This window comes from Maylandia zebra, linkage group LG17 (assembly GCF_041146795.1).
Source record: "Maylandia zebra isolate NMK-2024a linkage group LG17, Mzebra_GT3a, whole genome shotgun sequence".
In the NCBI taxonomy this organism is placed as follows: domain Eukaryota; kingdom Metazoa; phylum Chordata; class Actinopteri; order Cichliformes; family Cichlidae; genus Maylandia; species Maylandia zebra.
This window is the reverse complement of record NC_135183.1, coordinates 27,759,594-27,786,033: the sequence shown is the minus strand read 5'-3', so window position 1 is coordinate 27,786,033 and position 26,440 is coordinate 27,759,594. Positions and strand designations below refer to the sequence as shown.

Below are 26,440 nucleotides of genomic sequence, written 5' to 3'. Positions count from 1 at the left end.
AAACCGACGAGTAGGATATTTGCTTATAGGTTCTTTAGATTTATTACAGTCGTTCTCAAATCGTGACCATGGCCTATATTTACCTGGCAGAACAATTCATTGTGAGTGAACATGCTTTAAATTTAGCTTGCTTTTCATTACTTTGATGTTGTTTTTCTTCTTAAGTACTTACGATGTCATCCCATATTACCAAACTAAAATTTTTTTGAAGAGATTTACTATTAGATTCAAGCGTGCTTGGCCCAGCCCGAGTTTTCACATTTTTCTTCCTTAGGAACTCTTGTGTGATTTTGGCAGTGTGCTTTGGATCGTTATTATGCTGGAATATTTCTCTTCAGCCAAGCTTCTGGAGACTGAGAGTCATCTCATCACCCAGTTTTTCACTATATCCACAGGCATTCATCCCACCATTTTTAAATGTAATTTCCCTAGCACCTTTTGCACTTCTGCAGCCTCTTGTCATCACGATCCCATCTCCAAGCTCTCCATGTTCAGATCAGACTATGATAAAAGTCATGCTACCAATTGTTATCGGCTTCTTTTCATGTTCTTATTTTACTGTTGATGTCATCCAAAGAGATTTGCACCTTTGAGTGCAAAGAATCTTTTGGAGCTAGATTGTGCAGGCATTTTTCTGCTGGTCATTTTAGATAAGTGAGAATATTCAAAGGTTAGTATATAACCATGTCTATGCAGATGGCATGATGGGAAATTGTGTTTAAATGATCAGTTTTCTTCTCTCTTTTTTCAGTGCTCACAGATACACTTTAGTTGCATTCACTTACTACTTTGCGACCTGTATTTTCACTGTAGTCATTCTGAAATGTTTGTTTTTGATTTCTCATAACAGGAAATCTGCAACAACTTAGAAATAATACAGTTATTAAGAGGTGATACGGTTTGAATCATTTGGCATTTAAGTGATGTTGCACAGGGATGTGCTTGTTTTTGTCGTTCATACACCGTATGAGTGTTGTGTTCTGTAGAGGTCTGTCGGGATTGTGTCGTGCCAGTTGTCATTATTATCTTTGTCTGTCTGGATGTGTATGTGCCCTGTTGAACTTGGTATTCTGCAACAATGCCATTTATGTTTGTGTGTCAGGTTGTGTGTACTTTATTGGAGTATGGAGACCAGATGCGATGTACCAGTGCACTGATGAACTGTGACAGTTCCTGCCAAGTCCCTCTCCTCCTCCCATCTTCTGTGGGTCGCTTTAGTGTCCTAATGCCACATCTCCCCCTGTCCTCTCTGATGACTATGCTAATTGTGCTCAGACTGACAGATTAGTTGACCAATGGCGTCTGTTTGCAGAAAAAAATAGGATACAGAGTTCCTCACTTGTTTTTTTTTTTTTCTTCTTTTCTTTCTTTGTTTGATTTTGGTTCCTTTCCTCCCCAGTGTTATTTTGAGCTTGGGAGTTGGAGTCAGCTTTTTCTTCTCTCTATTTTCCTCTCTCCTTTCTCTTTCCTTTTTTTGGCTTTCTTTCTCCATTTCCTTTCATGTGCAGTAGGACAAACCCAGTGTAAACACGAGTGGGGAGATACGTCTATACCACAGAGTGACTCACTGTTACGCCCACTCACTCACACTCATTGTGTTTGGATGTGTTTGTGTGTTTCTGCTTCGATGATACGTGCATCAAGTCTCAAATGTTTGCGTATGCGTGTCTCTTTGTTCATTTTAATGTATCTGTGTGCTTATGCAGTTTAAGTAGGGTTAAGGACGGTGTTGACGGAGCACAGAGAGCAGTTAACTCACTGTTCTTATACTGTATACAGCAGCATGATGAATATGGCTCTTACATACCGCTCTCCCTACTTGTCCAACCTCTCCGCAGTTCACCTCAGCCAGATTGTTCAAACCTGTGGTGAAACCGCCATATTTACCAAAGTGCTAATCACTGTGGCTTGTTTCTCTAAAAATTCAGTACATGCAAAACATGTGGGCAGAATATGACCTTTGAAGTACTTGGAAGTCACAGTTATAGTCAGAGTTATTTGACGTACTATTTTTGAACAATACTTAGAAGGCAGAGTGGTTTACCACTGATTGACATGACAATGACAGTCAGAATGTCGAGGTCTTTTTAAAAAAAAAATGTTACAGTTGTTAAACTAATTACCAATTGTAGCATAATGATTGTTCAATAAAAAAAAGACACAATTTCAAAGGAAGCTTGAGAATTCAATTAATTATTCAAAGTGTATGTGGAGATGAGGCCTATATGGGAGTGTTTGTTGATTTTCATTGGTTTTCCAGAACCGCACATAATTTTTGAAAATTAGATACAGATTCTTTAAAAAAAAGTCATGCTCGTACAGATTTTGTAAAGAATTACAGAGATACAGCTGTATAATTACCAAATCTTTCAGCATAAAGGCTCATTTGCTGTTGGCTGTGTTTTTGTGTTCGACACTTTATCTTCTCCCACTCGGCTCATTGTTTTGGTTTCCTCCCTCTCTCCCTCCTCCTGACTTCTGTCCTCATCCTCAAAATCTTGTGTCAAGCAGTGTGTGCGCTCGGAGCGTGCCTAAAAGCCTAGCAAGAAATGCTTTGACCTCAAGATTGGTAGCATGATGACAAGGGAGGAGGGTCACCCCACCCGTGATTCACTTATGCGCCACTGGCTGGGTGAGGCACACCGGGAACTGCTAGTACCCTTCTTCTCTTTTATTATTTATTTAATTATTTATTTATTTTGCTTTTCCTACTTTTTAGATGTCTGTACTTTAAAAGTAGAGGCTTAGCTTCCTTTTGTTTCTGTGTGAGCACAAGAGGGGCCGATATTTAAAAAGCTGCATTAGAAGATTATCTGAAAGATGTAGGTTAAAGTACTGATTTGCACCTCTTGAACAGGATTTGTTTAGATAAGAGTCATTTATAAGCTTTGTGGGGCTTTCTCTTTGAGATAGGTGCAGTGTTATCTGGCGCTGAACTTTTAGAAGTTGAATGACTTTGGCTTTATTGGCTTAAAAAAAAAGTGGAAAAAAGACATGGAGAGCTCCAGCTACTCAGTCTGTCCATCACTCTGTCCGTCTGCAGGGCAAGTTCGACCGTCTGCTTCAGAAGCTTTTTTTTTTTTTTTTTTTTTAAACAAAAGCACATTAAGTTGCAGTGTAGCTCTCTTATTCAGGCAGCAAGTGTGATGATTTAAGTTGTTAAGTTGCAGTTGGTGTTTGACATTCTTATTAATAGCAGAACAATCTGAACATGGGCTGAAACCTGTCCCAGCTGTCCCAGTATATTTACCCGTGTGGTAGCAGCTAATCATGAGTCGAGAGGCTGTTTGTTTTGGTGGCGCTGCGGGTAATTTCACTGTGAAATACAGGTTTGTTTGTTGTGTCTGTTGTGAAATCAATTCAAGTCTGTTTAGCAATGACTTATTCATATCCTGCATGAATTTTGGATTGTACACTATAACGAGCAATAATTTTTCTTTCTCTCTCTCTCTCTCTTTTTTTTTTTGTAGTGCTATCTCTCCACCCCAGCCTACCTCAGCAATTTATTGTTTATGCATGCATATTTTAGTAATGTTAATGGGCATACAATATTAAATGCTGACTGTTTGTCTAAGCCTCCCTGTGCAGAGCTTAATAAAAAAAACAGTGCCCATCTTGTCTGGGACACACATGCAAACCCCCAAAAACTAAGCCCCAGAGATCACGTACAAAAGATTTTTAAAACAGCGATCTGAAAACAAACTAAATAATCCCTCCCACATAAGAGAACCCGTAAACAAAATTGAAGTGCTGTCAAGAGCCTGCCAAACCAACAGGCGGCGATATAATCTAAACCCTAAAGCCATGTTGGCCAATCAGAAGCCTGTCAACATGTCAATGCTGCAGAGTTTCTGATTATCTTAACCCCGGAAGGAGTTATCCAAAAGGTCTGTTTTCAGTGACCTAAAATTGTTTTGGCGTGTGGAAAAAAGGCCAAAATGCAGGGGAGGGAAAAAAGAGAAACAATGGTGTTATAAAAACACACAAAACCCAGAAAAAAAAACCAAGTGTTCATGAAGAAAGGGCCCCAAGCCCAATACTGTACACTTCCCCCAACACCAAAGCCAAGCATCACAAAGTGTGACATGCTCCTGAGTCATGATTTCACCCCAGAAGCTGCAGATGCTCCCAGCACGAGCATCCACACATTTGCAGCCCAGTACTCTGCAGCCCTGTGACACTGTACAAGTCAGCCAGAGCCATGCCTCTGCAATCGTCAGACACGATTCCTGAGCTGTAGCGGGTAATTTAGAATGAAGGGAATTTACCCCAAATAGAACAAAACTCCCCCCGAGGACACTGAGAGCAAACTGTTCTTAGTGGGTTATGGCTGAGACAAAGCAGTGACACTCTCCTCTCTCTGCAACCTTCCTGCAGCTGCATAATAGCGGTTTATGGTAGAGTCTGACCAGTAGTGGACTTTTGAGGCCAATACAGTATTTATGGGGAATAAAAACAGTACTGTGTAGATGCCACCACTGTCTACATATTGCACTTTCAATATATGGGATATTGAAAATACATTTTGTGAACTTTTATTAAAGCAACTTTACCCACTAAGGCAGTGCTTCATTCCACACCACTTTATTTTCAGTTGACAGCTGAATGTGCTGTGGGCAGCACTGAGAATGTTGGTGTAGTAGCTGCTCGATTGGAAAATCTATGAGATCACGCATTTTCCAAATTAATCTGGGAATGACAGCTGGGATGGGCTCTGGCCCAGTTGGATAAGTGGGAGAAAGATGGATGGATATACTTTTTTTTTTTTTTTTTTTTTTAATAGTTAAGCATCGTCTTCTGTGAATAACTGCATAAATGATTAAATAAATGTTTCTGTATTTGAGTTGTATTTATGAAGACACCTGTATCTCTGTAGCCTGCTATTGTTATCATTTGAATATCAAATGATAATATTAGATTGTTTGGGTGTGGGTGATGTCGGTTTCTCCACTCCAAAGTTGAAGACTTGTACTCATCAAGGCAAATAGCTTTATGTTATGCTTGTTTGGCAGGGAGAGACATTTATTTTGAAAATCTTTGAATTGCGCTAAAATTGTCCACAAAGTTGTTAGGCCTTGTTGTGCAGCATAGCACAAGTTAGACTGCAGTAACGTTGGGCCGCACTGATAATACTGGGCAGTTGTTGCAGTCATTAGGCATTAGCGCTTCCTTGTCTCACTAAAGCGCTGGCTGTTTTTGTTTAAGAAATAGCTTTCCCCTTCAATTTCTCGCTTAGCATGGTGGTGACAAGAATACTATCAGCCAAGGTGAGTTTTAAGGCAAGGTTAAAGTTGTCCAGTGGATAATGCCGGACATGGGCATTGGTTTGGAGAATGATTGCCTGTGTGTTCTTCACTACCGCCTGTTTGTGGTTTTTTTTTTTAGTTGTAACATTTCCTCTGATTGTCTCATCTTCTTGTTTTCCGACTCTTTCACCTTTCCACATTCCACTCAGTCTAGCTCTGTTCCCCGTAGACGTTCTAAAAGATGCAGGAGAAGTACCTTTTGTCCTCTTGGTCTACTTCTTCAGTCCTTGTGCCTAATTGGCATAGAGTGCTGACATTTACACTCTTGGCCCTCAGTGACATGGCTACCTTTACACCGTGAAACAGCTTATTAGTTAGAAATGAGTCTTCCTCCTTTCTCACTCTTCTCAAGCCCATTCTTTGCTCTTCTCCATTGAAGTTATCTTGTTGTTTTGTATCCGTCTCTATCAGAATCCCAGTGTAAACACCATTATCTTGGAACTGTCTTAATGTTGAGTTAATGTGGCGTGATATGACATTAAGGAAAATATGCTCCAAATGATTTATTTCACCCCAGCAACGTCAGTCATTCTCATCCCCAGAAGTTGGATGACTGTGTCTGCAGCTCAGGCACTAAATGCAGGAGGCTTGGCTGGCAATGGTCCTAAGAGGCCCCATTATCCCAGTGCAACTGACTTGGTAGGGATGAAATTCCCAGGCGATTTGCCCCGACTGACACAAAATGAAAGACATTGGCTCCTGTCTGAGTGGTAAAGGGATTTCCACTTGGAATACTTGAGATTAGCCCTGAAGTTTGATCCTGCACAGACTCCACTAGTGAAAGTAGAAGGGAAGGAAGCAACAAATATTGAAATTCCATTATGGTTAAAGAAAGGCTATTTGAAGGTAGATTAGGTTATTCCCATTATGTGCCAGGGCAGTTGAGCGTATTTCTTTTGAGGACGTTTTGATTTTTTTCTTCCTTTTCACCAGTAAAGTTTGCCCCACCCTCTAACAAGACTAGTTTTAAACCGTAATGCCTTAGTGCCATAGGCATGCACGCATTCTCATACATCCTTTGCTCCCCATGTGTCTCATTCCACATCCATCTGCCCAGCTGTGTGCCACACCTGGCAGCTCGGAACAACTGGAGAGTCATTAAAAATGAATGAACCCCATTGAAGACAGACGGAAATGAGGAATTAATCCAAGCCTGTGTGCTCATTTGAAGGAGACTCAGTTCTGTTTGTATGACAGATAATGATGGCGCTCATAGAAGAGCGTGGGAGGGGCAGGGGTGGCGAGCACACTGGTATTGTCATTCATAGCCTCCTTTCTCCTGTTAGTGTCTGTCGTACTTTCCCACTGCATCATTGTCATTTTGTGCATTCAGTTTTTTCCCTCTTCTTTTTCTCATACCCTCACAAAAACTACACCTGTCACTCTGCGTTTGTGCGTCCGTTTCTATTACACACGTGCATTTATTCACTCTGGGAGCAACACAAAACCTCAGCCTCCTTTGAAAATGCAAATGGGTTCTATTTGTGGCCGGCTGCTGTCACAGAGTGGGCGATCGTGTTGAGGGAAGTTTTTGTCTGCAGCTGTGTGTGTGTAAGTGTGTTTGCAAGAATTGGGCTCCATTGGTCAAAATATCTTTGTGTGAATGCGCAAATGATTAAAAGACCACCTTATTAGAATACTTTTTTTATCTGAGTAAAAAGCATGTGGTCATTGTTTTGATAGGGTTTGAAGAATCAGTATTTCTAAAGTGTAATAAACAAAAAACAAATATTCTGAACATTCATTTACCTTTAAAAAGGTGCGAATAATGTTTTATTTTTAACAAGTAACAGGTGTTTTTACCTGTGGTGCCCAAACTTTTGCAAGTTCGTGTAAATGAAAATGTTCCAGCTCACCTCTGAACATGTTTCTCTTTGCCTTGGTACTTTCGTGTCTTTTTACTTTGATAATGCTACATTTGATTATTTCTTTGTGTAATGTGTCAGCACTGAAAGTAGCAGATGCTTTTGTCAAGAGGAAGATGTGCAACACTCTTAATTTTTCCATTAGTTCCGGGGACTGTAATGGAAAGTGAAAAAGAGACAAATAAGTTGAAAAAATGTTTTCTCTCTGTCTGTATGCTTGAGATCAGAGTTGGTGCATGTTCTTTTATGAGAGGTTGTAGAAAGTGCAATATGAATAACTTTCTCCTTCCCCATCCTTCTTTCTCTTTTCATTTTCTCCTGTCCTCCCCTCATCTTGATCCTGACCTCCTTCATCACTTATCAATCTCTTCAGGAGAAGAACAAGGACAAAGACAAACGCTTCCGCCCGCTCTATGACATCCCCTACATGTTTGAGGCCCGGGAGTTCCTGAGGAAGAAGCTCATTGGTAAAAAGGTAAGAACCACTGAGAGTCACACAAACACACCTGCATTCACCAGTTTTGCCTTGTGTATGTGTGTGTGTGTGAGATATTGTGTGAATCAAAATGAATACCTCTTATCAGCTTTAAGAAATTAAACAATAGTTGTAATGTAGCTGCTCCAACACCCTTTCCCTCCCAGTGATATCCAAATACATTTCAAGTTAGATAGCTATTTCTCTCAATCTCTTAGTGTGAATACCAAATACTCCTGGTAGATGCCCTAGGGCTTGGTGTTGCTCCATTTAAACAAGCAATGTTGATTTCCCCCTCTTGTGTCTATTGATCCACCGGGTCTGTACACCCTGGGGGAGGGAGCTGGGGCTGCTATGATTTACACACATCTGACCCAGCAGAAACCAGCAGTGAACTGAAGAGCACTCCAGAGAACGCACCATCGCTTGAGCATTTTATCTAGTTTATTAAAGTGAAATTGAGCTGATAAATGAAAGATGGTTTTGTGAATCTTACCAAAACGACATTTTTATCCGTCTCATACGTACAGGTTAGTTTTTGGAGATGGGTCCCCTAAGTAAAACCGATTAATTAGATCTATGAAGCGTAATATACCTGCTCAAGACTCCACGCAACACCCAAAACCTTCCAGTGAATGAAGAGGTTTATTCAAAGTACCTATCAAGAAAGAAAGAAAGCGTATTAAATGGAGATATTGCCAGCCTCAGAACTGACAAACAAATGAATGCTTGAGGTTCAAATGGCACACGGGCGCTTTTAATAATGATGAAAGGGAAGATGTTGGATTTAATTATCAGTCTATCGATAAATAGCGACTGAGCGGGGAGCTAATAAACGTCTGTAAGACTTAATTAATTCTAACCGGGACACATTCAGACTAATTCACAGCAATTCAGAGTACCAGCGACATCAACTGCGATCCTAAGGCATCTGATTTTTCTTTTTTTTCTTTTTTTTTTTTGTCGGCTCGTCTCAGTTAGAGTCAACACGGCTCTGCTGCGCCCCAGCACAAGCTGCTATTTTGGGGTGTTACCCTACTTTTCAGGTGATCTGCCAGCAACGTCGAAGCACGTTCAGACGGGTAGAGTCAGTTATTAGTGATGCAGTTATGCAGTTAGAGGTCATCAAGAAAAAAAAAAGACTTTTATTGTTCCCTGGGCAGCTTTAAATGTTGTTGATTAAAGTCATTAACTTAATATGGCTTAAGAATCTGTGTAGCGCATCTTTTAACTTTTTCAAAATAAAGAACTAATTCATCTGCCCTTTTTTTCACTCTGTCACATTTAATTTTCACAAACTTAATGAAAAGCAAACATTTGTGAACATGTACAGGGCTTGCCGGGACATCCTCTTAGGTGTGGTTAAGGACTTTTGTGCTGGTCTCCTCTCAACTCCTTTGTATAAAGCTTATACTTTACTCTTTTAGACACACAAGTCCATCTCAATTAATGAATTAAACACCATAAAGATGGCAGTTATTGTCTTGGACACTCTCAGGAACCAGATTATGACTTTTTTAAAAATGCAAATAATTAAATGACATTATTCATACATCAAATTCCACAAACAATTGCATTGAACTTATCAATTTTGGAAGCTTGAGCATATTTCTGAATGAGCTTTACTACAGCTGCGCCTCAGAGGACTTGTATAAAGAGGTGTATAGTAGACTCCAAGCTGAGCTGTATTTACATCAACTTTACACGCGAAGTTTGCATGCCAGCAATTTGCTTGTGGAACTCTAACTTTCTTCTCTGGCGATGATTAGTTTTTTTTTTTTTGTTTTTTTTTTTATTGGACGCATGAGCCACATTCTTCATTTTCACCATGATGAAATGCAAATAAAATGATTCCAAGAATAGCACAAAAAAGTTCTTATGTGTAGACAGAGAAGATTGAAATTGTGTTGCAACATAAATAACATTTCAGAGATTTTCAGTGCTTCAGTCTGTTTGACCATTGCAACGTCATGGTTACCATATCAGGAGACGGAATAGTGATTTGATTATTAAACTCAAGAAGCAAAGACCAGAAGGGTGAGGGATTAGATAAAGCGTGGAAACAAGGATGACCAAAGAATCATTCATCTTCCTAATTGCCGATTTCTTTAGACATTAATGTCACTAACAAATGCAGTTCTTTTCAGGACTTGCATTTTACATTTAACCAAAAATCTGTGACCTGGATGTCCTTCACAGTCCATCCTAATTCCTTCATGATTCAGATTCACAGCCTTCTCGCATCTGCCTTTTTTACTTATGTAATTAAAACACTAGGTTAGTTTTATGTCTTTATGCTAAATGATTGGTCTGTAAGATTGGAATTGTTCTCCATTTTTGCCTTTTAGTGTATAACTCTGCATCTTTCATATGTACGCTACACCTACATTGTTTTCATTGTGCTACAGTGGCAATTTTCCCACCTCCAGTGGCAGTAATGCATGGAGAGAAGGCGGCAGACCCAGAGCTTTTGTCCATTGCCTGAGCCAAATAATGGTTTATGTTTTCCCATAAAGATAAGTTTAAAACTTGTCAGATGCACAGGGGCCGTATAATAATAGGGCCATGATGGAAAAGATTGCAGAAATTTACATGGAAATGCAGTTGCGAGCACAGATTGATGGAAACTGTCATTATGCGCAATCACCCTGACAAAATGACTTCCCCAGATAGAAGTTAACTCATAAATTCAATACTGTTTTGCAATTGACTTCCAAAATTTTGGAGCTTAGACCTCAACAAATCCATCCTTTGTGTGCTTTGTGAAGTCTCAGCATGTATTTCCAGTGGTACGAGAATGTACCAAACAATTGTAGCGATTTAATGGGGCCAAACTACAACAGCCTTACAATAAATGGAGCCAACATGTCACCCACACCTTCATACTTGTTCAACTGAGTTAAAAAATAAAATAAAAAATGGCAGTGCAGGCTGATAAACACAAAAACACGCACCCACTCAAAGCCAAAAGCCAATAGAGTTACTTTTGGCATTCCGTGTGAGAGTGAGATTCATATCTCTGTCCCAGCCTCTCATCACAGTCATTTTAATCATACTCATTAATGTTGTTGTTGTTTTTTTTTTTTTTTTTTTAATGACAGAAAATTCAGCCGTAAGCCGGCTTCTGCGACTGAAGTGCGAATAATGATCGCGCTGTTTATTTGTGGTGTTTGTGTTTGGAAAGATGAGCGTGCGGGTAGGGGGAATAAAAAGATGTGACAGTGTTGTGATAAATATGCACGTGTCACCTAATGTCATGTTGACTATAAAGGCTTGTCTGTAGGGCGTGTCTACCAAACAGTAGCTCATGTGTTTATGGTGCATGGACATGCATATAGATGATGTCACAATACATATACACTTAATTTAGAGCTTATGACGTATATGTAAACATGCATCAGAACCCTCACTCGTGCGCTGTAGCCTTTAACTGTTTAGTCATGCAAGTACAAATGGCATGCAACTCAGAACATGTGACATTACTCATATCAGTCTGCACTGTCTTTATACTAAGTTTGATTTCACGGTGTTTCTTGCTTAGACCCACGGGTGTTTCAAAAGTCAACTCAGCTAAAGCCTTACTGTTTCTCTCTAAGCCTCTGGCAAATCGCTATTTTGTAGTATTTATCGCAGAGGAAAGTACGCATGATTGTGTGTGCGTCAAAAGGAGTTAGTGTCTTAAGTGTGTTGACTATGCATGTTTTCACAGGATTGAATCACTGGCTCTGTTTGCCCAGTGTATTCAAATGAATCCTGGCTGATCCAATCACATGTACACAGCTCTAAATGCAGGTGGAAGCACCGCTTCATGACACGTTGAAAGATTTGATCACTCAAGGTATAGCTGGAAGTGGTGGCCATTAAGGATCTGTTTGTCTGCATGCAAAATCAACCTTGACCACTTAATCAGTGCTATAATATGTGCAGGGCGCAAAGAACTCCCACAGAACATTTAATACCCGAGGCAAATTACCATCTCTCTTGCTACAGTATCATCCAATAGCTTTCGCTACATGGCATTTCTCTTAAGATCTGCCCTCGTGCTTCCCTTCTCTGTTAAGTTGAAGATCATTTCAAAGAGTTAACTTCATAGAAAGTGCAGTTAAGTGACATATTCTTAGTTAGCGTATTGTCTGTCTTGTCTTAATGTTGGTTTATGTTGGTTTATAATGGAGCACTGTAACAAAAAAATAATTTCCCCCAGGGATCAATAAAGTATTCTGATTCTGATCTGATTGCTGTCAAAACAGTTTGACTCAAACTGTATTTTTTTTCTTTTTTAAAAGAACTTTGTACAGTTCTGCTGCTTTAGGCTATGGTTCATTTAATCAAAGACTGACTCTAGAGTGGTGGCTTAATTAGTAAAAATTTAAACAAGAGAACAAAAATGATGACTGACTAGCTTAAAACTGAGAAACACTATAAATTAAGCATAATCTATGTGATGAGAGTAAACACTATCCATATAAATATTGCATGTCTCTTTAAAAGCTACTTGTAATTGTTAACTATCTTCTTCAACACTCAAAATGTACATTTTGCTTGAAATCTGTGGCAGTTTGCAAACATATAGTGCCAGATTAGCTTGTACATTGTGACTAATGCTAGCAGTACTAACACCAGTAGCCTTGTTTCTTAGCAGGTGCAGAATGTGGTTACGCATTGCTGCAGCTGAGTGGTTGAATGTCTGCTGACATAGCCTACATAAAAGCTTTTACTTCTATATTAGAGTACTGAAGAGATTCAGAGACCAGGGTAGACAACTGCCATCGTGCCTTAATAAAATATATAATAAATTGGATAAATATGCTAAAATGGATGTATGGAGTATGAATAATTACTTTAACCGACTTATATTTCCGTTGCCTAGACAACTAATCATGCACGTCCCTACTCTGAAGACATCCCTTTATGACTTTGACTGCATGTTTTTCATACTGCTGAATGAATTTAGAACTGTATATATAGCATATGCCACCATATTCCTCACCATTTGATTAGTATTGACGTTAGATTCCCCCAAGTGTGTACTTATAGGCTCTTTGAAGTGAGTTAGGTTTAAGTGGAGAGCTCTAGCCCATTTGCCAGCACTACAGCTTCCTCTCTCCTCACTAGTGAATCAATAACAGAGCAACTCTGGAATGTTGCCTTCCTCCTGTTTCTTTATTGTTCCAAAGACACAAGGTTAAACCGTTTGTCACATTGTATCATTTTTAGAAATAGTTACTCAGCCGTACCTGACTTTTGAAGGAACAAGAGTTGTTCTTTACCTGCTGTGTTGAACCCCCCAAAAATGATGATGGGGGAATATTTTTGAGCACAAATCCAACCCACGAGGCTTTAATGTTAATCAATGTTACCCTGGCCTACTTGTGGTGTCAAGTTGGATGCAGGTATGCAAGTGTGCAGATGCATGCTGCGATCCAGCAAGGAGAGGAGTTTAGTCGACCCACTTATTGTCATCCTGTCTCAGAACAATGAGCTCCAAGGAGACAGATTTGGAGCAGACTCCAAGACCACAGTTTCCCTTGAAATTTTGCTTGAGAAAGCCCCACGTTTATCCTGTCTTCCTTTTGCTTTCTGACACAAATGCAGACAAAGATTTGACCTCAATATTGTTGGGGGGTAAATTGGAAGTTCCTGCTTCATGTCTTCCCTGAAAGAAGCAGAGGATGTGATTCCCTCTAACTGCAGATCTGTCAGATAACAGTAGGTGTATTTCAGCATCATCTCGAACAGGTGTTGACCAACGCTAATGGTCCCTTCCAGTCACAAGGTTGAACTATCATATCGACCTCTGCTTCTCCTTTAAGCCCAAGAGCGCAATACATTACGGGAATTGGAAAACAAGCAGATTTCCCTGTGACTAAACCTGCTAGAACGTGACTAAGCATTAACCAGCAGTCTCAGTGTGCTCAGCTCAATACCCTAATGCCAGCGCTCTGGTTTAGGAGAATAAAGCTATATTAAATGCTTTTTTTCCCCCTTCTTTCTGTTAAACCCCTATTCCTCATCTCTATAAGGAGAGCGTGGGGCTTTTGATCTTTTATAAAGCATATCTAATATCCATATTCAAAAGACTGCTTTTTTCCCTTCTTTTTTTTTTGCCCAAGCAGAGGCTATAACTCTCTGAGGCAAAAATGAATTGGTTCAATACCTTTTGAGCAGCTCCTGCAACTAGACATTTTTGAGTTTCATATTGACACATGCTAATTTCCTTTAATTTTAATCATGTTTACATTAAGACTTTGAAACTAAAACTTGATGATTTTTGTTTTTTAAATGTGACAAATAGTAGAAGGTGTTGGAATTTTTCAGTAACTCCTTCTATCTCATATCCAAGAACTTCTTCTGAGCTATCCCTTTATGGTAGGCTATAAATACACTAAGGCATTTTCTTTTTCTCCTTTCTTGATGTCACTCTACGTCTTTCTGACTGACTGTCTTGGTCTTTCTCATTTATATCGCCACCCCCATTGAAATGGCAGTGCTTGCATGGTGACATAATCCCAAAAAGCTTGATGTGGCTAACTTTATAAGTAGTGCTTCTTGTGCGCCTGGGTCTCAGCCTCAGCAGAAAAAAAGTAGAATGGAAATGTTGCATTAAGCCACTTATCAGGGTTGAGCACATTCGGATAATCCTGCGTGCTCAAAGTGGCTCCTGTTATGCAGCTGCTTGTGTAGTACTGTTAGCGACAGAGTTTCCCCCTCTTATTGGTGTGCACATCAGTGTGTGAATGAATTGAGAATGTTGTGTGTGTGTGTGTGTGCGCAATGTGGTATTTGATGCAGTGTGTGTAAGTGAATGTGAAAGTTGGTTTGGGAAAAGCTTGAGGTATGTGTGTTCAAGCAGACGCAAAGCAGGTAGTCAAAGCGTCATCAGGTCCCATGGCTGAAAACCCAGATGGGGCTCCCTCTTCCTCTTCCTTTACTCCCCCCTCGTCCTCTCTGTATTGTGCTGTCCCAGTATTTTCTTTCTTTCTTTTTTTTTCAGCACAGCTCACTTCATTAAATGATAGCCAGCTGTGATTATAGCCTGCTAAAACACAGCAGCAACCTAAGCAACTCTCTTGCACACAAACGGTTGTTCACTCACCCACACAGTCTCCCTTCTCTTACAGTACCTTCATACCTCATTTTTTTCCGTATTGCACTAATTTTCTTAATTATCCCTCTTTCTTTCTCCTCCATTTTTTTTCTCTTCGAAGCTTAAAAATGTCCAGTCTTTTATATACGATAGTCTCTTGTGTGTTGCCAACATCCAGGTGCAGGTGAGGCTGTTCTAACACCTGTGTGTATTCCTGCATGTCGAACAACCCCACACCCACCGCTTTCTTTTTTTATCACCTTGGTATGCATGCTGCAACAACTGAACTGTGAAATTTCCACTAAAAGCTTTAGCACTGTTAAATGCAGTCTTTGATTACAAATGAATCTTTACAAGTTTTTAAGTGTGTATTTGTTGCCATGTCCATTTTAAATAGTTGCAAAAAGAACAAGCTGTGAGGAGCTGGGTAGATAGACCGTGCAAGCAACGACATGTTTTTTTCTTTTCTTTTCTTTTTTTAGCTAGAGCAAAAATTAATCACCTACATGCTATTGGGATAAGCTGCCTGTCACTGTGCTCCTGTCTGGAAACCCCATCATGCAGAACCCATACTGGGCTTCTCACAACATGGTACCTTTCCCATATCACAGCTTAGCATAAGTTATCTGTAATAGCCTTTCACTTAAGACCATCGCAAATGGAGCTCATTCTAGGAAGCTCGACAACCCCACAGTCACGAGCCTGTCATTATGTTGCGTTATTGGCAAAGGTTGTTTGCACTGAATGCTAATTCGACTTAGTCTTCATGCATCCGTGCTGGTAACAGTCATGGCATAAGGCATTATTTTTTATTATTTGCACAAAGATCCATTTGGGCAGATGAAATCATTAGATTCAGGTATTTAAGGTTAAGTTCACTGAGCTGGTCAAAACTTACCAATTCATATGCTTATGATAGATAATAGGATTTATCATTTCATCCTATGTCCTTAAAATCAATAAAATGTCTTAAATTCACTTGGATATGAGTCTTGAATATTTTAGTCATGACCCCACAAGATTTTACAGCACACAGTGCTGCTATTTTAGCCATCTCTATACATTTAGCTTACACAATGACTGCATTAATAACTGCTTGCTTGCTACTTCAACTTAATCGGTCACAGTGGGTTTTTTTTTTTTTTTTTTTTTAAATGTTTATGAAAATGTATAAAGGGAAAAATACAGTAAACGGTAACAGCAAGATGATAAGATAAAGGACATTGCTAACTTAACAGTTGTAGCTTACCCGTTTAAAAAAATATTAGAATTACAGAAATTCTCAGCAGGCCTGGTTTAGGCCCAGTGGGCCACCAGGCTTACAGCACACTGGTGTAAAGCTCAGTCTAAGATGCAAGTTTAAAGATAAATAGCTCGAGAATAAGAATTTCTCTTGGTGGTTAAAGTCGATGCCTGGAAATCCTTAGAAAACAAACTGCTTTGTATGCCAAAGTTTTTCCAAACTTCTTCACTGTCGACATCTCTCCATTGAAAATTTGGCATTATATTAAAATTAAAGTGGTATTAAAAAGACCTTTCTTATACCCTTAGACACAGAATGAAGCTGTGACATTTGATCATTGTGAATTCCGAATGTTCTTTAAGCCCACTGTGTTGGCCATTATTCAACATCGTAACTCAGAAGCAGAAAGGAAGATTTGATTTTTCGTACTGAACTAGTGACCCGTCTTTAGACTTAGGGGATTGCGGTGTAGTTTTTCTGTGCCGCAAGGTTGAAGATGCAAAATTTTTGCAGCAACATCCATTTTTCCCCTCTCTCTTGTGGCTACAGCCTTACGTTGTTTCAGAATGACCTCATTGGCTAGGCATGTGAACACAGAACTCACATTTGATAAGCCAATTTTTTTTTTTTTTTTTACTGCAGAATACAAATTTGCAAAAAACAAAAAAACAACAACTATTACTCGAAGTCTTTTTGAAATCCTCTTCACGCTAAACCCTTTGCCAGTATACACGCAGAAACGCCAGTATATAGTAAAAAGAAAAACAAGTATTTTGTTCCTTTGGCAGAGTTGACTGAATATTCCCATGTTGCTTGTCGCCTCTGCAGAACAAACGCATTTTGTCTCTCACTTCTCCTACTGTCCTTATCACTCCCCCACTTTCTAATCCATCCACTGCCTCTCCCCCTCTGTTTCACTCTCCTCTGGGGGGTTCTTATAGATGGCTCTGCCTTATCAGAAGATCTGGTAGATGGCCTGTGGAGAATAGGCCTGGAACTCCTCTAATCTAACATTGCTGGTCAGAGTTATAATCTGTCACCTTGCTTAATGGGGAACCACTGGAATTTCAGATACAGAGCTTATAGCATCCAGCATTACATTTTGCTTGGATGTTGAAATCTCCCCCAGTCTCCTCTTTCTGTGTTGGATTTCTCCTTTTTACTATTTCCTGTTTCTTCTGATTCCTGCACTCGGGGTCTTGTGTCACATTGCTTTGGCTTTTATTCTTCTTCTCCCACGCCTAACCATGGATATGGGCATGGTCATTAAGAACAATTTCACACAAAACCAGTACAAAATTTTTATTTTCTATTTTTTTTTATTTTATTATTTTTTTATTTTCTCCTTTCTGAAATTACAGTTGCAGTTACTGTTGAACAGCACGGCACTCTTCTTTTCCCCTGTTCACGTCGCTACATACTCGTTCTGTCCATCTAACGACAGGCCAACGTTGTTCTTTCATGTCCCTGTAATAGGCCTGCCTCCATTGTCTGTTGGACTCATGTCTATGCTTTGGCGCTGTGATGCAAAGTCAAATTCCCACATTCTTTTTTCCTTTTTTTAATATTCCTCCGTCTTATCACACTTGTCTGACAAGGTTGAGACGTAGCTCTTAAACTACCGATGGTGTATACTGGTATGGCTGCATCCCTGCTGTTACTGCTGTCTGCCTGTGTCTAGCCCGCAAAGCAGGCTTTCCCTGTCTCCTGCCTGCACATGCACGCAGCTGAGTGACAAAATTGTATCTTCGGGGTGGGTGGATTGGAGTCTATCCCCAGGGAGCTGTGTTGAGAACACACAGTGTGGGGTCATTTGGGTTCTATCACTGTTGTGTGTGTGTGTGTGTGTGTGTGTGTGTGTGCGCGCGCGCGTGTGTGCGTGTTGTCCCAAACACCCACTGTGTGTTAATACTCCTCCTCTGGGGAGATCTGCAGTACTTGCTGATGTGATTCACACTGACTAGGGGTGACCTTGAGAACTGGGACAAATGAAAAGACCCTGATACACATACATAAGCCAGAACACACTTCTCACACTAATTATTACCATAACCGTTGTTGCCATCACTTTGTCTCTCTACTCTTGGTATATTGTTTGACCTCTGCCTTATGTTCCCCCTTTCAGGTCAACGTGACAGTGGACTACATCAGAGCAGCTACTGGTCCAGGAGAAGGCACGCCTGCCTTCCCAGAGCGTACCTGTGCTACAGTCACAATTGGCGGCATGTAAGTCATGCACCACACTGAGTCGCCTGCTTTATATTCTTTTCTACCGTTTTAATCCCCTTTTCCATTAATACCTACTCGGGTCGGCTCGCCACGGTTTTCAGGGTTTTCCATTAGGTGATAGTACCTGGTACCAGGTACCTTCTCCCCTGGGGTTCCAAGCGATCTGAGGCGATCACCAGAGTATGCCACCAATTGGCTAGTCAGTGTCATCACTCGATGAATCATGGCTTCACATGGAAATGGATACACAGAAACAACACTGTGGTCTCAGAGTCTCAGGAAAAGCCACAGTATGAGAGGTATATTGATGTCTCGACGTCCACCTTTTGGATGTGGCGTTCGCGTTGTGTACTAATTATGTCATAGGACACACTCGGCTGCGTTACTATAACAAACCCACACACATTAGGTGGTACTCAATTGCAATGGAAAACGAGTTGAGGCGAGCCGTGCCGCATCGAGTCACGCCGAATCAATCCGAGTTGGTACTGATGGAGAATGGCTCGAGATAATCCAGCAATATGAAACAAGAAAGGCTAAGTAAAACATGGAAGTATAGAAAAACTGCAAATCAAAATACTTTAGGTTTGTTCGGTTGTCTTTAGTGTGCAGTAGGAGACCACTGAGCCAACCTTATTGGGAGATCACACAGCACGTAATTTATCAGTGTAAATTATTTCACTAACACATTTCTATTTTGTTAGTACAGCTGCTTCCCTATTAAACCCTTTAAAAGTCAGGTTAATCTGTTGTAAAATGACACAAAATATTCATTTTTAAATCCATATTACTCGTAATCTCACCATCAATCATAAAGTAACCTGAAAGTGTTTCTTTGTCTTTTAAGTTCATATTAAAAAAAAGAAGAAAAAGGTCACCTCAGTGCAAGCAATTATTTTCTATCTACAAACTCTGCTTTGAAGGAATTCGGGTCATCCGTCTGAAACATGTATTTTACACAGTACCAAAGATATGAGGACACATACCTACTACTACAACTGTTCAGAGGTTCAAATTTAATCAGAGAGGCGCTTTAATGCCGCAGTGCTTGAAATGAAACGTCAGAAGCCTGTTCTCACTCAAAAAAAATAAATAATAAAAAAAAAAGTTAAAAGCCACACTTATCTTCTGGTTCCCTCTGTTTATATCACTCAACACATCAAGCACATGCGCACATGGAGACGTAGATGCCTTCTTTTCATCAAACCAGCCGTCCTGTGTTTGGTAGTGCATGTCCGTACAGAGGTCAGGTCAAACCAGAACCAGCAACTCTGCTTCAGATGGAACAGTTGGTGAGGCTCCCCATGAGGCCTGAGGTCAGGGCCTGATTTGGTCAGCAGGGCAGAGGATTTTGACCTTGTATGAGCTATTCTTGTGGTAATGGACTCGAGACTCGGTAGCTTGTTTACGAAGAATTGCGTTTTGCTGGAAACTTAGCGGGTGGCTATTTGTTCGAAATCACTCCACGAGACACTCATGCACAGTACACTTAAGATCTAATAGTCTTGGAGAACTTTTGGAGTCTTGTGCGAGTTAAGATTGTCTAAAGTGCTTCCATCGTTTCACGTCATCCAATATCAATTCGATTATAAGACCATCTGTTGAGGGACCTTTTGTTCCCTTTGTCCATGAAAATGTTTTTCTGTGGCTTTGTTTCTTGTGTCGCTATTGCTTGCAGAAAGTAAAATGGGGATCAAATGCCTAAAACCTTTTCATACATAGTTTAAAGACGATTGCTTTCAGGCTATTGCCCATTTAGCGGCATTATTTCCAACAGAAGAATTTTAAAATATAGAAAAGGAACCGTTTAACTGGCATCAACAAGGGCTGAATGATTGCGTCAGTCTCCATGCCTGCACCATGTTGACAAATACTCTGAAGAGTTTCTTTCTGTCCCTTCATTTCTTTCTCCCATGGTTTAGCTAGAACACTGATGTCCAAGGGCTAGCAACTAAGTGCTACATTAAGCAGCACAATGTCCCCGTCTTTCTGCCTTCAATCCTCTCTTCCCTACATCAGTATCACACGGTAGAAGGGGTTAGTCAAGTGTGCATTGTCAACATTTAAGTGACCTTTGTTTGTAAGCAAACCCCCCCCCGTTGAGCTAGCTCCCTTTAGAGCTCCTTTGTGAAGCCGAGGGGTTTTGCTTGTTTTTTTGTTTTTAATTAAACTAATCTTTCTTTCTCTGTTCTGTTCCCCAGCAACATAGCAGAGGCTCTCGTAAGTAAAGGCCTTGCCACAGTCATCAGATACAGACAAGATGATGACCAGCGCTCCTCCCACTATGACGAACTGCTTGCCGCAGAGGCACGGTGAGGAACACACGCTCCTTCACACAAAGCACTCTCCGTCTACCTTTTACTTGAACTTAACGCTGCTGTGCACGTGGCATGAAGGGGGGCTGGGGGGTCTTTGAAATGATTAATTCTCAGAAATACACATTTTTTGCTTCAAACGAAACATGCTTGTGACGCACATGTGTGCACTCTCTCTTTTGACCTTGAGAGATTTTGCTTTTGTGAAATGTAGGAGACTAAAAAAAATGACCTTGAGGCTTTTTTCCTCCTTCAGTTTTCTTTTGAATTTGCTGTTAAATGCTGCACTGCAAAGGTGAAGTAATTCAATTTCTCAGAGTGTATTTTAGCGTCACCACCGTCATAAGTTCCAGCGTGTCACAGCTATTGCTGCTTTTTCCTGCAGAAACATGTCATTACCCTCACATATTGAATCATGCATGCATATTTGCCCTTTCCTTTTTTATTTTACATGCCAAGGGACATAAACACACGTCTTCCCATGTGCTAGACATTAAATCAGAGGCTCTTTACACAGGGCCTAAGAATAATTATATGGAGATGCTGAGGAGAGATTTAGTACAGGCTTTATTACTCTGCCACAGATTAGGATCTGCTTGCTATAGGTAGAGCAAATGCAGCCACAGCCTCTTGGTTTAACTCTTTCTCCTCTTTCTTTCGTGTGTCACTGCCCAGTTGCCCTGTTTTTCTCCTTTCTCACCTGATTCCCGCTTTCCTTCTTCCTTTGCGCATTTTGTCCTTAGTTCTGCACCTTAGCTAGTTTTGTCCTTCTTTGGTCTAGCTCTCCTCTTTTCCCATTTCCTTTTCTCTCTACCCCTTCTCTTTTTCTTCTTCTCTCCCTTTCTCTCTGTCCCTGGTGGGGTTCTATTAGAGTTGATGGGAGGTTTCTTTCTGTGGCCTTGACTTTATTTTTAGTTTCCACTGCACAAGGCTAGTGGCCCAGAGCCTTCAAAGGAACCTCCTCCTGGCTGTTAAATGCACATGTATACATGCTCATATGAATGTACACAGTCAATCCTTAAAGGCAGTGCTTTTGCATCCCAGTGACCCAGTTGTGGCATGTTCGCCCCCACTTCGCAGTTGCAGCCTCAGGCCATCTTCATTTTATTTGTCCCTGGAGCTGTGGTAACCATCACTAAAAACTGCTAGCTGACTCTCTATAAAAGCATCTCTCAATTTCTCCTCATTTTCGCTGGTATAACTGTAATTTTTCTTCCATTATTATTCTTCTGCCATCATTTTGACTTTTCATCTCAAACATATAGATTATCTGGCTGAGAGGAGGAAAAAAATCCTCCCACTAGTGCTTTCAGTTGTGCTGTAATGGCAGTTCAGGGAAAGAAAACTGAATGAATTTATATTCTACTTCTACAAATCCACAGTAGCTCTCCATGTATCTACAGTGATGACAAAGAAAGAGCTTTTGTTTCTCCAGGTCTAATAAACCTCCAGTCTTATGCTTTTTCCATCTAATAAAGCCATTGAGCTATGCTTGAGAGACATGTGTTTATAGCTTAACCCTTTTACTGCAGGGCCATCAAAAATGGGAAAGGGCTGCACAGCAAGAAGGAGGTTCCCATCCACAGAGTGGCTGACATCTCTGGGGTGAGTATGTTTTTGTGTATAAATGGATACAGATTGGCAGATTCTGTGTAAAGCGGAATAAAAATGTATGTACGCTGATTAACATGTAGTCATGCAGACTCATTTGCATACAACCTGAAGATACATCAGGCCAGTGATTCTCAGAAGACGCTCTCTAATCCTTGACTCACCCCTATAAGTGTCCTCTAAAAATATGCAGCATCATTAATAGAATCATCAGCGAGACTTGGTCCTAGCTTGTTTACGTGTGCCCAGGGGCTTGATAGAGGCATCGTTTGGCTAATGAAGCCTGATTGAGAGTGCTTACCAAATGAGCATCAGTGTGAGGAAAAGTATTTCAGTAACAAGTGATGGGTGATTGGTGCACTTTCCCCCCCTGTTTTTCTTTTCTTTTTAAAAATCATGCATTTTTCCTCGCAGTTTTTCAAATTTTTATCATCACGTCTTTCTGTCTTCTGTTCACCCTGTCGTCGCTGTCGCGCTCACTTTAATATAAAAATAGATTTTTTGTATTTTATTCATTAAAGATATGTAGTTTTATTTATGTGGAGTTTATGGCAATCATCCTTTCATTTATGATTGTGTTTGTCCGATTGCTTTTAAGTACAGGATTCAGACTGTGCAAAAATGGCTGTAATTGAAAGGGTTAATTCTTCTTTTTGTTAAACCCTTTTAATTAAAGCTGAAAGCAATCACATTTTGATTGCCTCATTTGAAACCCATTGTGTGTATAGAAGCAAAATTCTTAACACTGTGCTTGTCGACTCCCCGTCTCTTATAGATTTTGACAAGACACTTAACAAGTGGAAACTGAACTTCAGAAACATTAACACCTCATTGTCTCTCTCACTATTGTAGTACTCTTGTTTGCTCCGGAGAGACATTTTGTTAAATTAATTAGTCTGTATTTCTTTTCTTTTTTTTCTTACTCATAGATTCTGTATTTTTATTCGTGGACTCTAGAGTAGCTTTGCATGATTCACAGTTCAAAATCATGCCTATTTATCTTATAATGGGCTGTGATGCAGTTACCCAGTTTATTCTGTATCTGCAGACAACTGTGTTTATATAGATTTGGCCAGACACACTCATTGGACACTTCAAGTTCACTTGCTAATGCCCGGTTGTATCCTTCTTTATCTTCAGAACTACCTTCACTCTTTGGCGCAGATTCAACAAGATGTTAGAAGCGTTCCTCTGAAATTTTGGTTCATTTTCACATGATGGAATATCACAGTTGGTGCAGATTTGTTCGCCACATCCTGGAGGTTCTCTCTTGGTGGCTGTGGAGGTCATTATCATGTTCAAGAAACCAGTTTGAGATGATTTGAGCCTTGTCGCTTGATCCATTATCTTGCTGGGAGCAGCCACCAGGAGATGGGAACACTGTAGTCATAAAAGATAATAAAGGGACCAAAGTGTGCCCAAAATTCTATTCATAGAATAGCAGCCTGAACCACTGATACAGGGTAGGAGGGATCTATGCTTTCATGTTGTTTACACCAAATTCTCCCCTCCTGTTGCCTGAATCGCACAATAGGCAATCAAGACTTACCGAGCCAAGTAACTTTTCACCCCCCCAATCTTCTGTTTAGTGAGCCAGTGCAAATTGTAGCTTCAGTTACCTGTTCATAGCTGTCAGGAGCTGCCAGTGTGGTCGTCTGCTGCTGTAGCCCAACTGCTTGTATTGTCTCTTCAGATATTCTCTTCTGCATACCTTAAATTAACGTTGGCTATTTAAATTACTGCTTTCACATGGAAGCTTTTTAAACCCCAAAGGTAGCTGTGCAGTAAAATCCCAGTAGATCAGAAGTTCTTGAATTACGCACACCAGCCCGTCTCGTGACTTACATCAACTTTCATCCCCATTCAGTCACCTTCTCCTTGTTTACATAGCTAAATGAATTAAGTTGCCGCCATGTGATTGGCTGATTTAGATATTTGTGGCAACGAGCAGTAGTTAAAAAGCTATACCTAACCAAGTGGCCAGTGAGGGTATAAGCTCTGCTCTAATGATGCATTTGAAGGAATCATTAAAGCTCTTTAACGCCAACTGGACTTCAGAGTCTGGCTAATAAGTCATTAATATGTGGCTGTGTATAAGTGCTCTCAGATGTTTTGCTCTTCTACGTTGTCATCATTGTAGGCTCATTGTGTCAGCAGCACAAATAAATTACCGGCAGTCCCTGTAAAAATAATTATGACAGGGAATTGTTGTGCTGACTGAGCAGCTCTTATATTTCATCTGGGAGGTTTAATGCAATTCCTGCTTATAAACCTCCACCCAACTTAACTGGCTAAACTGACCACATTTAATATGTGGCAATGACTTGGAAGTGGTTGCACGGGGAGGTGCTCAATAATTAACTATAACAGTAGTAAGAAAATTATTATAGGCCACACAGAGAATTGCACATCACACTCGTTAAATTCTGTCCCATTAAGCCCACAAAGGTCGGAGCCGTCCTTGCATTTTTAGCGCGATTGTGCTCCATCATGTGTTTATGTGTGACATGCACATGAGTGCTGTGCAGAGCCCCTCTATAGCATTTCTGTCACTTTCAAATAAGAGATGCATGATTTGCAGCACCAGCTAGGATTGATGCCAGTGGGCGTGAGCGCACGCGCGTGCATGCACATGCACAGTTGTTGTTTGGCTAGGCTAATGTAATGAGCATTCTAATAAAAGGACCAAAATAGCAACATTGCAACTCCACACCTCAGCATCCATCCACTTTCTTCACGCTGTTTTTTTTCTTTTTTTCTTTTTAATTTGGTATACGCCTACATGCAACTGCGGACATACACGGGCACCCTCACACACACAAGCACTCACACACTTCTTACATGCTTCTATACGTCAGCATCCTTTGGTGGTACAGGTTTACTGAAAGGGATTATGTACATTGAGTGGGATGCAGTCACAAATAGAGCAAGGATGGGTTTATAAATGTATTGTGTAGGAGATGTACAGAGGTAGTGGGAGGAGAGTAGATACAGCACTTGACTCACCTCATGCCTTTAAAGGTTGCATAATGAGGTCCTCTCCTTTCCCATGTCTCTTCATTTCTTTCTTTCTTTTTCGGAACCAAGTTAGACTGCACAGCCCACACACTGCAGGTGCTGTAAATGTGTGTACGAGCAAGCGTGCAGTTCTGACGTCTCCCACCGAGGGGGTTATTTTGGATTGCAGTGGGTGCAGTTCAGGTGGTACATCTTATGACTGAAGCACATACCCTTTACTCGAATACTCAAAAACCCTGGTGACGCGCGTTGCATGGTTTTTCTCGTCCGTCTTTTCTGTTGCTGCTTTATGTCTAGTGTAGCATTCTCTAAAAAAGGAACGGGATTATTGATATTTGTGGTTTTGAACCGCTCTGACCCTCGCATAAACTCGCAATAACAGTGGGAGAACACGTTTTCGCTCTGACTTTACTCGTTTTAGCTCCGTCCTTTCCTCTGAGGCTTCGTGCCTACTCCCATGTCCACACTGCCACACACTGGGCAGTGACTCACTGGTCTGTTGTGCCTACATGCTCATGCCTGGAGTAGACGCATATTAAATTATTTTTTTTTATCGTTTACAAATCTTCCGCCGCCACTACATCACTGAACCGGCTTCAATACACATGATTTGGCTCTGCTTGTAATTTTGGCCCAAGCACACCACTAAGCTAGTGACTCACCCTTGAAAACAGAGACTGAAACGGGAAAAGAGAGTATTTTTTATTTATTTATCTTTTTAATTGGGTGGATCTGATCGACGTGTAAAAATATCTGAATTAAGCACACACATTATGTTGTCTATTAACCTATTTACGCTGTGTCTTGTCTACATAGCTATTTCAAATTTGAAATGTTTTGGTTTTTTTATTCCTTCTCAAAAAGTCCAGCTGTGACTTAAATTGACGATGCCATTTCTCTTTCTTTCTTTGCTGGTCAGGAGACACAGAAAGCCAAGCAGTTCCTGCCCTTCCTGCAGAGGGCTGGCCGGTCAGAGGCTGTGGTAGAATACGTCTTCAGCGGCTCGCGCTTAAAGCTGTACATGCCAAAAGAAACCTGCCTCATCACATTCCTCCTTGCCGGTGGGTATCTTTTACCTTTCTGCCGTGAAGGTCATTTAATTTTGTGTCATCTAATTGAGTCACATCTGGGTCTTGGTGGGTATTAGTTTCTTCTATGATAAAATTCCTCACCATGTCTTTCAGTAACAGAGAAGAATTATTTTCATTTAGATTGCAGCCAGTGCAGATAGTCAGCGTCACATAAGGACACCGGATGATGCAGGGGGCAAAGGTTTAGGCTCTTCCCACTC

The 26,440-nt window shown here is 40.6% G+C and overlaps 1 protein-coding gene across 1 annotated transcript in view; it reads left to right on the top strand.

Moving 5' to 3' along the window:
* The window catches only part of snd1 (staphylococcal nuclease and tudor domain containing 1), a 177,454-nt gene that overhangs the window by 21,930 nt on the left and 129,084 nt on the right, over window positions 1-26,440 (top strand). The window contains exons 11-15 of the mRNA XM_014409598.4: window positions 7,545-7,646; window positions 18,102-18,202; window positions 20,407-20,517; window positions 22,053-22,125; window positions 26,069-26,210. Coding sequence (XP_014265084.1) covers window positions 7,545-7,646; window positions 18,102-18,202; window positions 20,407-20,517; window positions 22,053-22,125; window positions 26,069-26,210 — 529 coding nt within the window. The remainder of the gene's footprint in view (window positions 1-7,544; window positions 7,647-18,101; window positions 18,203-20,406; window positions 20,518-22,052; window positions 22,126-26,068; window positions 26,211-26,440) is intronic.